This window comes from Gadus morhua, chromosome 2 (assembly GCF_902167405.1).
Source record: "Gadus morhua chromosome 2, gadMor3.0, whole genome shotgun sequence".
In the NCBI taxonomy this organism is placed as follows: Eukaryota; Metazoa; Chordata; class Actinopteri; order Gadiformes; family Gadidae; genus Gadus; species Gadus morhua.
The window spans coordinates 4,101,319-4,116,685 of NC_044049.1; the positions used below are offsets into that span (position 1 = coordinate 4,101,319).

A 15,367-nucleotide genomic window follows, 5' to 3' on the forward strand; every position below is an offset into this window, starting at 1 on the left:
AACATGGTTCATTATTATATAGCACCTACAAAACACACTCCTCCTGTCCACTTCTTGGGTCCACACAGGTGCAAAAAACACACTGTGATGTCACCTCATTCTCTCTCGAGTGTCTCCCACAACCCACCTCCCTCCCAACCACTCCCCTACCCCATACCCCCCCCCCCCCCACCCCACACACACACACTTCTCTTCTACTGCCAGGAGATCCTGTGGCCGTATTTGTCAGGGTAACACGAGGCAGGCTGTCTGGTGTAGCTGGCCATGACGCCCCTAACCCTCCCGGGAGGTCGTGTCTGGCCGAGACATCAAACACACCCATCTGTCGTCGTCCCCCTCAACCAACACCCCCCCCCCCCCCCCCCTGTCAGCTCTTCTTCCCCGCCCTGGCCTGCGAGGCAACTGGGGGGGGCCTAGGCGCGTGAGAGAGAGAGAGAGGTCGTTCAAAACCCCTACCCCCTGTGTGTAGGACTCTCTGAGAACTCGTACACACGCCTCCCTCGTTACCTCACAAGCCTGCTTTGACTACTTCCTTTGGGATCTCTGGCAACAACACATTTTAGTTTCCATCTCCTCTGGCAGTATTTATATATATATATATATTTACATATATATATATTTACACTCAGTAAGCCTTCTCTGTGCCTTTCAGGGGACGATGCATTTCGTTGTCCCTCACGTTATGAAAGAGCTAGGCTGATGCTCTAGCGCTCCGATCGCTTCTCAATCCTACCAGGAAACCTAATGTAAGAGTGCCAGCCATGCAGCCCACTCGTTTGATATTATGAGAGTATGAACGAAAACCATGATATCGTCTGCAAAGAGAGGAGTATTTGTAGTTTTAGACGTAGCAATAGTAGAAGTGTTGTAGTTCTTTCAGATTAGGTTGTTCGAAGAGAAGAAGGGACAAAAAAAGTTGTGTGGCTATTGCGACCCTAAGTGGATAAGATAAACTATAATACAAACCCAGAGAAGAGTAAGTAGGAGGAGATCAAACATTTTTTCCTTTTTTTTTCTTTTCATCTCGACTAAACGTCTGACTCCAGACTGGGGATTTTCTTATAGACCCGTCTATTACTGAACTGGGCTGAGTTTAGGACGCCTCGCGTTGCCGGGTAAGCGCCAGTCTTTGTGGCAGAATAAGGCATTGCATGCTCTGCATTGTACATGTCGTTGGCTATCCGTCCGTCTCGTGAGCAGTATGAGGTCGTGGACTTGACGGAGGAGCGCAGATTGTTCGCGTCGTTGCGCGTTTTGAGCGGCGCCACGCCCAGGGCCTGGACCGACGAGGAGGCGGCCAGCTGTTTGTAAATATCAGATGAGCTGCGGCCGTGGATCAGTCTGCTGCTCGGGTCCTCCCGCAGGGAGTGGCTCATGAAAGGGTTGTCCGAGCCGTGCTCCGGGTAAAGGGACTTGCTCCTCTTGCTCTCCTCCAGGTTGTGGTTGAACATCATGGACTTGGAGCCGGTGCCGAACAGCCGGCCGGAGTACGGGCGCATGCTGAAGAGGTTGGCGTAGGGCGTGTCGGACACCGAGTCCAGGAAGCGATCCTTCTCCTTCAGGCTCACACTGCGCGCCGGGCGCCCCTGGTCCGAGTCCTTGGGCTTCTCCAGCATGATGTTGTCGAAGGAGTGCTGGCGGCTCAGCCTCAGCCGGTTCCGCTTCTGCACGTGCGGCCCGTCCGTCTGCGGCCAGTACAGCCCGAACATCTCGTCGAGGGGCTGCTGCTGCAGCTGCTGCTGCTGCTGCTGCTGCTGCTGATGGTGCATGCTGGGGTTGAGGAGGGCGTCGGCCAGCAGCTGGTCCTCGCTGATGTCGTAGAGGTTGGCCGTGTGCAGGCAGGCCTCGCAGCGGTTGTACGGGGAGCGCGTGTTGGCGGCGGCGGCGGCGGAGGTGGAGGCGGCGGGGGTGTAGGTCGGCCCGCCCGGGTAGCCAGGGGTGACTTTGGACAAGCAGGAACGACAGTGGGTCTGTTTGTAGCGGTCGTTGGACTCGTGCGGGGACAGAGGGAGGTTTTTCTCTTTCATGTTGTAGTGTTTGGGGTAGGCGTTGTCGGGGAGGAGGTCGGAGTCTGTGTGGTGCATGGGGGAGGAGTTGAGGTGTATGATGGGCTGGTCGCACTTCCTGTAGTTGTCGTTGTGGTCCGAGTACATCTCCGGGTAGTCCAGGTCGTCGGCGGCCAGGCCTCGGCTCTCCCGGTAGTGAAGGGGATCCGAGTGCAGACTGAGTTCCCGGTCTGAGTCGATGGTGTATATTTTCTCTCCTCCCACTCCCCCTCCTCCTCTGCCGGCCTGGATGGGGCCGACCTGCTTAGTCTTTAAGTAGGACAGCTCCACCTCGCTGCAGTCCCTGGGGTATTTCGACGTCACCGATCTTTTTTTTAAGTTGTCCTTGGACTTGAGGTGCTTGTTGTTATCTGGGTCCTTGTAGGAGGCCGCGCGGCTGGAGCAGTCCGAGATGTCAGAGTGGGCGGCGTCCTCGGGGAGGTACCGCTGGGTCTTCATGGACATGCGCGGGTCGGGCATCAGCATGTCGGGCATGGGCGCGGCGCCCGGCGGCCCCGTGCGCAGCGTGTCCACCGACTTCTTCCAGAGGGTCCGGGGGGGCTTGGCGTTGGTCTGGGCGGCGTCGGCGCTCACCGCCACCTCCACCGAGTTGGGGTTGGCGTCGTTCAGGGTCAGCGGGTGCTGGCCCCCCTGGAAGATGTAGTTGTTGAGGTGGTCCTTGTGGCGGTTGGTGAGGTAGGACTGCAGGTCCCCCGTGTCGCCGTAGATCACGTCTTTGGGCGCGTAGCTGCGGTTGTCGGCGTAGATGAAGTTGCCCTTCTCCGCCATCATGTCCATGATCATGGGGCCCGCCGAGTGCATGAACTCCCGCTTGGGCGAGTTCATGCGCGAGCTGCCCAGGTTGGACATGTTGGTCATCTGCTTGGCCGACTTGATGAGCTTCAGCATGTTGGCTTGCGGGCTGAAGTCCAGGTCTGTCTTCTTCTTCATGTCGATGTGGACACCGTGGATACAGCTCCAGATGCCCTGTACGGGGACGGATGGACGGGGAGTGGGATGGCCGATGGAAGGGTAGAGAAGGGATTGAATACCAAATAAAAAACAGATGAAGATGGTGGGATGAGGAATGGAGAAAGGCAAATGGGAAAATGATTACTTAGCTTCAAACCCTGCTCTTGCAGAGTCGATTCAAGCTCTGTACGTTAAACCAATAAAGTGCTTTGACTGTTATTGAAGCAGTACTGACTCAGCAAATCATATTAATCTGACCCAACTGTGATTTTATCATCAACTTTATCCATTAGAATATTAAATGCACAATTGAGCCCATGGTACATTATTCTTTATTCCCAGCTGGGGAGAAATTTTCACTTGAAACACATTTATTCTGTAAGTCGCTTTGTTCCACATCTTACATGCAATTTAGACGGTACTCGCAGAAATGTACGCTTTGGGGAAACAGCATTTTCTAACTAAACGTACCATTTTAGGTTATTTTGATGATTGGAAATTCTGGTTAACTAGCATTAAGTCTCAGACTTAGAAAATCGTTAGGGAAAGCAATTATCCAAACGTGCAAAGCCCGCAAAGACAACTCCCTCCCTCTTCTGTATCTCGTTCATGGGCCTCAATATATCAATATATGAATATTTGATCGCCTTGCTATAACTAAGAAAAATCCTAGTTCTGAAGTAAAGCAAAAAGCCCATTCATATAATCTATCTGTACACTCTCCTTCTTGGGTTCAAAAAGTTTTAGAACTGAATGGATTCGTCAAACCCCCAACCAAGTCTCGCTCAAGAAATCTCATCGTCAATCTCAATCCCATTGATATTTCCCTATTGTTCGAACAATGTCTTGTCTTCCTCTAACCCCCCATTCTGCGCGACCTGGTCACAAACAAAAAAAAACATACCGTGATGAAGCAACCGTAGAGAAGACCTTTTATTTCTCTGTAGGGATCCTTACCATAATGATATAATAACATCGAACCCGGTCAGTGGCAAAAGCAAGCCGTTGGAGAGGCCCTAAACTGATCTGGCGCCATTGCCACAAAGGATTACATCTAGTCCGTTTCCGCAGATTACAGAGTCTCGATACAAGACCAATTTCAAACACTGTTTTGCGCATTACTCCCCGAGATCCAACATTTTTGGAAAATAGTGTTTGGGTTTAAAATCCAGAAGTTTCCTTTAAGGCAGCCTCCTCACTGTGTTAAGGCTCCCATCCTCAATGTGTTAATGCCTCCCCCCCCCTATCTGTGTTAGCCCCCCCCCCCCCCACACACACACACACACACTGTGTTGAAGCACCCTCCCCAGGACACTGCAGAAACACTGCAGTGCATTTAGGGATGCACGTCCATGCCTTCAGCTCTCAGCCGGGGCCATGAAGAAGATTTTTTCTCTCTCAGCACAACGAGAGAGAATAGACGTGATCTCAGCCTCCCCTTCCCCCCCGAGAAAAAAACAAAGACTACAAATAGACATCTATTTTCACTGATATTTAGGCTGCATCGTGATCTACCATTGGAGCAAATATTCCCCCCAGACAAACTCTTCCAACCCACTAAGTCTTCTATCTCTCTCTCCATCTCTCTCTCTCCGTCTCTCTCTCTCTCTCTCTCTCTCTCTCTCTCTCTCTCTCTCTCATGCTCACTCTGTCTCTCTCTCTCCGTCTTTCTCTCTCTCTCCCTCTCTCATGCTCACTCTCTCTCATGCTCCCTCTCTCTCTCTCTTTTGCCTCTGCAGTATCTCTGCTTCTATGTGATCACCTCCATGCTCCGTCTATTCAATTAAAAACAAGTCTGACCTTCTGGATTCCTTAGTTTAGCGCTCACTGTATCTCATTAAAAGTGCACGTGTGTTGTATGTGTTGTGTAAGCACGTGCGCGGCCCATCACACTGCAGAAAAACACTGTCGGATTTGCTTGACCCCAATTATGCAACCCCATTTGTCCTGCAATGCAATTCCAACGGCTGCTGTGTGTACACTCTGGCTTCGGACATGAACACTCGCACACAATTAAACCACAATCTCAGAATGCATGCCAAGCACACTCAGATTGCATATCCTCCACCTTATAGAACGCTATCACTCTGCTCCACTTGGTCAACTCGTGCCCTATATACTGTAGTAGACTACCTAGGTTGTCAACATTTTGGCTCTGTTCTCTGAAGAGCGTGTGTACAAATCTGGCTCCCTACATAGTGCAGTACTTACTACCCAGAATGAATATAAAGTAAAAAAAGTGTACAACTGATGCATACATATTTCCCTGCTATCTCCCATGATGCACTGCAGTTTTCATTGACATTCAATAGAGTGTGGGACTCTTCTTAATGCAAATGATTAAAACATGAATTAAATTAAAATACTGTATTAAGTAGTGTTCGCCTACAAGACATTTGTTATTATTAATATTAATATCGTGCCTAATATTGTCTATTACCCTGATGATGAGGAAGAGCAGGCGTAGCTTCTATAGTTATTAAGACATATTATGATGAATAATATTCACATTATGAATGTCTTCTAACCCTAATGATGGGGAACAGCATGTGCAGCTTCTATTGTAATAAATGAATATTTTGATAAATTAAGCATTAAGAACGTCCTCTTACTTGGCTGATGGGGAACAGCATGTGAATCTAAGATTGTGTTGAATATACATCAAGATATTTTGTTGAACACACATTATCACATTGTATTGAATGCACATCATCACATTGTGTTGAATACAAGTTACCATATTGTTTTGAAAACACATTATCTTATTGTGTTGAATACACATGATGATGAACAACATGGGCCTCATGAAGGTCCTCTTACCCTGCTGATGGAGAAGAGCAGCCCGGGCGTGCCCGTGCACACGCCTGTGAAGCAGTAGCGGAGTCTCCAGTAGAAGAGGTGCTCGGACACAAACGTGATGAGGGAGAGGCCCATGGCGGTGGCCAGCATGTAGAAGACCCCCGCCATGTTGTCCACGTCCAGCTGGCTGGACATGACCTCATTCTTCTCGTTGTGACAGATCCCCGTCAGCCACTGGGCCTCCAGCTCCTCCATCTCACCTGGGCGGGGCAGAGGACACAGAGTGCGGGTGTTGGGGAGGTGTGTGTGTGTGTGTGTGTGTGTGTGTGTGTGTGTGTGTGTGTGTGGGGGGAGGGTGGTGGGTGGAGAGCTTGTGCTGGGGATGGTGCTTCAGGGTTTTACGGCGGGATCGGACTAAGAGAACCCGTGATTCATTACTCTGTAGCTGTGTTCGGTATCCATCAGTGTATTCAGCGTTCGCGCCTCCCTGATAGGACACACGCAGGATCTAGTACCCTGGTGCAAGAGGGGGACGGGAGGGAGGGAGACCCAGGCCCACGTCGGCCTGGGTCTCTCTCCCCGTCCACGTCCAGTCTAATGCTTCTGGTTCCTACGTCTGTGTGACGTTCAGCTGATCATGTTTGGGCCAGCCTAGGCACGGCCTCACTAGGCTGGCCTCTGGGCGAATACATTTGGGTATTTGCCCGGAGGCCTTGGGTCATCTGGTGGTTGATTAGGGGGGATCCACAGATAGGACGAAACCTCCTGTTCCCTCCATCATTGAGATAAGGCACCATACAGCGTTGCTATTCCCCAGTGGAATCAAAGGAAGGCCGGATAGTAAAGCTCTTCTGTAGAAGAGCATGAAAGCTTCTAGCAGCAATTCGTTGTGACTTTTGCTTTGATTCGACGTTGCTTTGATTCGGGATTTTCGATTGGACGAAAAAACCGCGGCAGCGTGAGCTCGTCCAACGAGCGGCGACGTTTCCACCGAGCCCAATGCTGGCTTCAGTGGGCGGACGTCGTGGAGAGCCACTGCGTCTCAGAACCGAAGCCGGACCTTCACGCTGAAGTGTCCCCGCGGAAGACAGAAATGGTTTGACCGCATTGGTATCCTACCACATGATCGGAAGATTTATGTGACTATTATGTTTATTGGATGATTTAATTGTACGACATTAAAATTGAGGGCTGGTTTAAACAACAAACAGATTTGGTGGCAGTCAAGTTGCCCGCAGTGTGTTTACAGCTAGGTTGTGTGTGTGTGTGTGTGTGTGTGTGTGTGTGTGTGTGTGTGTGTGTGTGTGTGTGTGTGTGTGTGTGTGTGTGTGTGTGTGTGTGTGTGTGTGTGTGTGTGCGTGTGCACGAGCGTGTGTGTGTGTGTGCGTGTGTGGGCCATATCAGCGCTGCTTAACTCTGTCACCCTGTCTATCGTGCATTTCTTCACCTTTGAAGCGCAGCCTCTTCCCCTTCCTCTCCTCCTCTCTCTCTTCCTCTAAGGGGTGTCTTTGCTCGTCTGCTGAGGCCATATGCCCCCCCCCACGCCCCCCCCCCCCCCCCCCGGTGAGTCTGATCAAGCAGCATCTGCCGACACACTGAGTCACTGTCAATTGATCAAGGGCTCCCCCCTCTCTCTCTCTCTCTCTCTCTCTCTCTCTCTCTCTCTCCCTCTCTCCCTCTCTCCCTCTCTCTCTCTTTCTCTCTCTCTCTCCCTCTCCCCCTCTCCCCCTCTCTCTCTCACGCTCTCACGCTCTCTCTCTCTCTCTCTCTCTCTCTCTCTCTCTCTCTCTCTCTCTCTCTCTCTCTCTCTCTCTCTCTCTCTCTCTCTCTCTCTCTCTCTCATTCACCTGACCATCTTTCCCTTTCATTTTCTTTTTCTATTTAGCTATGTACATACTATCTCACCCGTTTCCTTTGTTGGATTATTCATTTCTCTGTTCCACACACACACACTCACCAACACAAACACACACACACACACACACACACCCTTACACGCATACACACAGAGACTAAGGTGCACAATATAGAATTATATTGATCTTAACAGGGAAGTAACTCTTACAAGAGAGTCAAGAGTCAAGACTAACAAGACAAATGCTTAGACGACCAAATATAGACTTGTAGTTTTGCGAGGGCTTTGGTGGGAAGCCTGCCTTCATTAGCCAGGAATATTAATGGGGCAGACCATAAATAGCTGCCGCCTTCAAAACCTCAGAAGAAAGAATTAACCAAAAATAATGAGAAGTAGATTAGCGTGACGGAGCAAGGCGGCCAAAGAGACTGATAGGACTCATTCAAGACGGATGATCGTGACACCAATGTTCATTTAATCAAGCCGCTTCTCTTAATGTGAGTGGCTCTGAATAAGGCTTAATGCTTAGGAGTATAACATGCAAATGAGTCAATCACTAAAAGCTGGACTCGCTCTCTTTGTCTCTCACTGCCTCTTCCTGTCTCTGTCTGCCCCCTCCTCTCACAGGCTCTCTCTGCCTCTTCCTCTGTCTCTATTCCTCTGTCGCTCTGCCTATATTTTCATGTGGGAGGAAATAGTTTATTTAAGGACTGCTGCGTCTTCTGTATTAAGTATGTTTTTAACACGCATGCATGCACACAGACACACAGACACACACACACACACACACACACACACACACATACAAACACACACATACACACAAAGCTTGGGCTAGGGAAAGAGAGGAATATATTAGAATAACACACTGTGGCCTGTGTTTGAATCAGCCTTCTGTGTTGAGAGGAAGATCAAAGGACTATTTATAATTCACCCTATTTCCTTTGTGTTATCAGCAAACAACCACACGCTACTGGTGGCTTATTTGTGTTTAAGTCTGTGTTTGTGTGTATGCGCTGCAGTGCGTGTGCATGTGCGTATGTGTGTGCATGTTTTCACTCACCGTCTCCAATAATGGCCAGAATGGCGAGGTCTACTTGCCGTTTCCAGTACGAGCCTTTCTGCAGAGCAATGCCGTAGCCGGTGGTAGCAAAGATATACCTGCACACGAGGGTCAACATAAATGCAAACACACACACACACACACACACACCCAGCACACATGTGGACACACACAGATAGAGAAGACCCAAACCAGAAACACACACCAACACAAACACACACAAACAAAATAAGCAGAAAATCGCAGGTGAATCATCATGAGGGTTTCAAACTCGGCACACAGTATTAGGGAGGGCGGCCTCCAGGCACACTCAGCGGGAGCTCACTCTCAGAGGTGTGTGTGTGTTAACAAAAGGTTTTGCCACAATAAGTGTTGTTGGGTACGTGAGTTGGGACACACACACACACACAGGCTGATGCACACATACACACACACACACAGCCTGGCGCAGGCACGCACCCACACACACACACAGCCTGATGCACACACACACACACACACACAGCCTGACGCACGCACGCACGCACGCACGCACGCACGCACGCACACACACACACACACACACACACACACACACACACACACACACACACACACACACACACACACACACACACACACACACACACACACACACACACACACGAGTTGGGGTCCGGGGGGTTTACCCGCTGCCGATGGTCACCAGCTTACAGCCCTCGTCGCGGCCCGCCATGTAGTTGAGCACGGCCGCGTCGTAGATGAATGCGTCCAGCTTCCTGTAACAGCGGCGATGGACCAGGAGGAGAGAGAAGAGACGAGGAGAAGGGGAGAGATGGAGGGGGGAGGGGGGAGGGGAAGTCAGTCAGTGAAGCGGGCGCATGTAGGACGTTAAATGGCAGAGGGACTTAGGGGACATGGGAGGCGGTAGAGAGAGGGAGAGACAAAGGAGGTAACTAGGACAGAGGAGAGGGGGCTCTGGAAAGAGAAGAAGAGTGAAAAGAGCGCGGGGGAGAAAAGACTGGGAGCCGGAGACATTTTGTACCACTGGTGACAAAGCTGGCGACCTCTACGTTAAAACAAAACGAGAACGACGTTAAGCATGCATGCAGGACGCACGGTGCCAGGACAACCACGTTTCTCTCGCTCAACATGAGCACGACTAAAGAGATGAGCTTGGACTTCAGGAAGCGCTGGTCGGGGAGGGGGGGGGGGGAGAGGGGAGTGGTTTTGGGGGGGCAACGCTCCCCATTCACGTTGACGGAGCAGATGTGGAGCATGTCCTCCCGCTTCAAGATCCTGTGGACCCAGGGTGTGTCGGACAACGACGACCTCACCTGGTTCCGGGCAAGCGGATGAGGCAATAAAAGCTGCCCCCAAATGCACCTATTCCTTCGGAAGTTCAGCAAAGTCTGTCCAAACTCTCGGTAACTTCTGCAGGTGAACCACCTCTGGGCTCCATAACCAGCCAGGTGCGGCAGCTGCTTCTGGACAGCGGAGGCCTTAGGAAAAACCAGACAATCACAAAAGACTACAAGCCGCCCGAGCTACGGACTGTTCACGCTGCTGCCGTCTGGGAGACGTAGCACCAGACACACAGCATACACCCCCCCCCCCCCCCCCCCCCAGGCCTGCAGGCTGGCCAGACAACCGTTCATCTCTCAGAGATCACTGTTCACTCCGATGTGTGCACTGGTCCCTTTCTGTGGACACCCAATTCAATGTTCATATTCATCGGCACTCCTACACTTACTAGTGTTTGATACTCTTGTTCCCATGGCCATTTTCTCCATCCTTTCAGTCTCTGGAACTGTTGCTAGTGTCTTTTAATGTTATTGAATATTTCTCTGCTATTTTTGCCTTTATAGATGTCTCTTTACAAGCATGTAGTTGTTCAGTGTGAGCCTATGTTATACTGTGCACGTGAAAAATAAAACACTTTGACTTTGACTTGACATGTGAAGTAAGTTCAAGCTTACGTGACTCTAGCATATCCATGTCAAGCAACATAGACCTACGCCAGAAGGCTAGGTTGAATAAGAGATAGACTCCGCCTGTTTATGTGTGTTTGTGTGTGTGTGTGTGTGCGTGTAGACACAGACATTTCCAATGTAAGTGATGCTGTCACCAAGCCATGCCTTCTATCGCTTGCATGTCAGTGCACACACACACACACACACACACACACACACACACACACACACACACACACACACACACACACACACACACACACACACACACACACACACACACACACACACACACACACACACACACCCGGGCCCCTGCTAATGGTGCAGCAACTGGCTGGCATTTACTGAATGTCAGATCCAGCCCTGGAACACAGGCTCCCAGTCGATAGCTCTAGCTGTGTGTAATTAGCTTAACTCAGGGCTGGTTTCTGCATCAAGCGCCCTGGCTCTGTCCGAACACAGCAACCCAGCGCTAACACACACACACATAAGCACGCGCCAAGCTCCTATTCGTTCGCTTGTGTGTTCTCGCTGTGTTTTGCACACATGCGTCTGTGTTTTTGATTGTGTGTGTATGAGTGTGTGTGTGTTTGTGTCTGCGCTCCTCACTTAAGGACGTGCGTGACGTTGGCATGTCATTCCCCCGCCCCCAGCCCTCTGAGGAAATCGCACCATGATCTGATCACCATTGATACGTCGCAAGCTTTGTTTGCGAAAGAGAAAAGCCGCCAACGCCGCCGCCGCCCATCGCCGTCGTCGTCCAGCCCTGCTAATCTGCCTCTTTAGTCCCCCGGAAGCCTCCAGCATCAGTGGGGACGCACGGCCATCTGTCCTCCCACGGCGGGACCGTTTGGACGTTACCCTTCGTCTGCCACTCCCGCTCCTCCTCCTCCTCTCGCTCCGCCGGCTTTCTTTACACAAAAAAAAAAAAAGCTTTTTATTCCTTTAAACCCCGGCGGCACATGCTGCCTCGGATCCGTCCAAGGCACTGCGGGGCCGCGGCCAAAGTGTCCCGATGTGTGAAGAAGTGGTCTGTCGGGGTTGTCAGCTGCCCACTCAGAACCACGGGAGAGGTATTAGACTTTAAAGCCTCTACTACAGTAGCCACACGTCGTTCCAACAGAGAACGCTGGTCGGGAAAGCTCCCACACTGCGGCATCGTGGTTTACTGGTGATCACAATGAGATGACGACGTGTGACGGCCACGCGGTATTCCACCGTGAAGGCAGGCAGGAGGGCTGGATCAGTCTTCACAAATCACCCGATCCCAGCTCTGGTTCCTTGTATCGCACCAGAACCGGTTGCCTCGTGACTGTGACAGATATGTTACGATGGGCCTCTTGCGAGGGTTGTTGTCTCGGGGAACAATGCGCCGCCACAGACTGAGGCTCTGGAGCAGCTGGCGGTTGATATTGGGCCCTATGACAGGTTGTGTGTGTTAAGCCAGATGGGATTAGACGCGATCGCAGATAATCCAAACCATCGAAACATTGATCGTCTGTTAATACCGCACATCAGAGTCATCAATGCGGGTAATACTCACCGCGTGCTCAGCACACATGAATACGTGCGTGTGCGTGTGTGTGTGTTTGTGTGTTTATGTGTGTGTGTGTGTGTGTGTGTGTGTGTGTGTGTGTGTGTGTGTGTGTGTGTGTGTGTGTGTGTGTGTGTGTGTGTGTGTGTGTGTGTGTGTATTGTGTGTGTGTGTGAGTGTGCGTGCGTGTTTGTGTGTATGTGCGTGTGGGTTACATAGATTCCTCATGTATTGTATCCAGGATCTTAAGATCCATCCTTTGGTTATTATTAACAGCGTGTAGGTGAATGAGCATCTACACGACACACGGCATCTCACTTGCCAACGAAAGGGGGGCGAATAAAGACGCATTACAAACAGCTTGATAACCAGTCGGACCGCTGTGGTTGCCCGGACGTAACCAATCCCCTTCTACTGGCTTTATCCCTTCATCCTCCGTGTCATTCTCCTCCTGTACGCGCTCCTTCCTTCGACGATCTCACCTTCTGCTTGCACAGCCTGAGTCCAATACCTGTGGTACTGGTCGACTGTGGGCCAACTGCTGCTGGGTCAAGGGAGGGGGGGGGGGGGTGGGCAGAAGAAGGGGCCGGAAACCACCATGCAACAACGTCTTCGGCCATGACACGTCGGTGCTGTTCATTGTGTTGCTCTCTCCGCCCCACAACACGCGTAGGTACACACACACACGCGCACGCACGCACACGCACACACACACACACACACACACAGGGTGCACGCTGGTGCAATTATAGAGAGACCACGGTTAAAAATAACCTCCGCTGTTCCCGGTCACAAGGCACATTCAACCCCAGAGAGATGGGAGCCCTTTTTCACAGACACCCTCCCACACGCGCATGCAAACACACACACACACACACACACAACACACACACAAGCACACACATAAATATAGAATCAAATATATACCATCGACCTACCTTCCTCCATCTGAAACGGGAAAAAATAAACTACAAGCGCACGGCGACAAACACACAAAAACGCACACTCATGAGACAACACGCGCTGAGAAAACACACACACACACACACACACAGAGAGCCGGCCGTGATACTGGACCCCGGGCGGGCGGGTTCCCTACCCGGTCTTTAGGCTGACGAGCGCGTCCACCACGCCGGTCTGGTGGTACTTGATCATGTACTGGTGCATGTCCGGGTAGTTCTTGCGGATGTTCCTCTCCGTGGAGCCGTTGGGCACGGTGCCGAAGCGGAAGGGGGGGGAGTAGGCATACGGGTTCTGGAACTGTAGCAGGTAGGTGGGGGAGGTTGGAGAGGGGCGGGGCAAGGGTGGGGGCGGGGGGCGGGGGGGAGAGAACCGAGAAGTGAGAGAGAAAAAGAGAGAGCGGGAGAGAGAGAGGGGGGCGAGAGAGAGGCAATGAGAGAGGAACAATGCTGTGTGCGTGTGCATTTAGCATGTGTGTGTGTGTGTATCTGTGTGTGTGTGTGTGTATGTGTGTTTGTGCGTGTGCCTGTGTGTGTTTTTCAACGGTCTTTTGAATTTGCAACAGGATGGTCTTTGGAATCTGCATGAGATGATTAGAGTTTATTGTGATTTATTGCTTTTTCAATGTACAGTAAAATTATTCTTATATATAATGTTCACATAAATGTCCAATTGGTATTTGGTGAATATTAAAAACATAACGTGTAGCGTCACAATAAACAATACCCATTTGAAACTCAGGAATTGTCAAGCGGAAAACCGAAACGGCTTTTTTCTGATAATCTGTTGGTCTGGCAAGGAACAACTGGGAGCAGTCTGAAGGCACTGGAAGCTTTAGGAACCAACGGACGAGTTACGAATAACTGTTTATTTTGGAATAACTGAATGCTTTAGGAATAACTGAACGCTTTAGGCACCACTGGACGCATTACGAATAACTGAGCAATTTTGGAATAACTGGATGCATTAGAAGACACCAGAGGCAGTAAGGATAACTGGACACATTACGAAATAACTGGACGCATTACGAAATAACTGGACGCATTACGAAATAACTGGACGCATTGGGGATAACTGTTTTTTAGTAACTGGACGCATTAGAAACAACTGGCTGCATTAAGAATAACTGAATGCATTAGGAAGAAGGGAAGCTTTAGAAACAACCGGATGCATCAGGAATTACTGGACGCACTCGGAATAACTGGATGCGTTACGAATAACTGAACGACTTTGGAATAACTAGACGCATTACATACGACTGGCTGCATTAAGAATATTTGAACGCATTGGGAATAACTTGACGCATTGGGAATAACTGGCTGCATTAGGAATAACTGGAGGCATAAGTACTATGGGGTGTAGGGCAGAGCAATGCTGACCCATCACTACTAACAACGTCAACGCCGTTGAGACGCGGTGCTAGCTCACGACCGTGGCTGCAGAAGTGGAGCACGTGGGTGCGGTGATCCCGAGTGGATCACCACGCGTCTGTGAGCACACGAGTGGCGGATCGCTTTGAGCGTGTCCAAAAAAATGACCTGAGACAAGAGTAGCGTTCCATTCAGGATACAGGAAGGGAGCGGATCGCGTGGACGGTCTGACGATCAGACGCGGAAAATATCACATCACAATCCCCGCCGCCATTTTGGAAGCCAGGAGCATTGTGACACGAGTTATTTTGTCGGTAGGAACACTATTTGGGTTTTCGCTCAGAAATTCATCTTGAAATCTTTGACATTATTGGGAGATATTGTTGTGTATCAAACTGCCACAGCATTTTTCATGCGTGACGTGGCATTTCATTTTAAAGATCAGCCTAGGTTAGGGTAAACCGTATTTACGTTGATTTGAAAACTCTGTAGCGCTGTGAAAAGTCCACTCAATATGGCGGAGTATCGCTACCAAACATCTCCCACGAGGCATTCTGATGTACCAGCCCTACATGGAGCTCGGTCTGTCGGGCGGAATTAAAATATTCTGTCACTGCCAATGGTGGAGGCAGAGGGAGAACTGCACCAAAGCAGAGGAGAGATGACCGAGAAGGCTAGGCAGTTCCTTCCTTGTCAGAGCATGTGAGAGAGAAGCGAAACACAGTCATGTCTGATGCACTGTATCGTAGTGATGCTGTTGCAGCTGTCGTGTTTGGACTGTCACCCATAGATGCAAATGGAGTTACAATGACTG

At 50.5% G+C, this 15,367-nt stretch overlaps 1 protein-coding gene across 1 annotated transcript in view; it reads right to left on the reverse strand.

Moving 5' to 3' along the window:
* Positions 1 to 354: 354 nt before the first annotated feature.
* Positions 355 to 15,367, reverse strand: part of grin2aa (glutamate receptor, ionotropic, N-methyl D-aspartate 2A, a) — a 111,160-nt gene continuing 96,147 nt past the window's right edge. The window contains exons 11-15 of the mRNA XM_030347046.1: positions 13,323 to 13,483; positions 9,403 to 9,492; positions 8,735 to 8,832; positions 5,838 to 6,076; positions 355 to 3,032 (exon numbers count right to left, since the gene is read on the reverse strand). Coding sequence (XP_030202906.1) covers positions 1,029 to 3,032; positions 5,838 to 6,076; positions 8,735 to 8,832; positions 9,403 to 9,492; positions 13,323 to 13,483 — 2,592 coding nt within the window. The 3' untranslated portion in view covers positions 355 to 1,028. The remainder of the gene's footprint in view (positions 3,033 to 5,837; positions 6,077 to 8,734; positions 8,833 to 9,402; positions 9,493 to 13,322; positions 13,484 to 15,367) is intronic.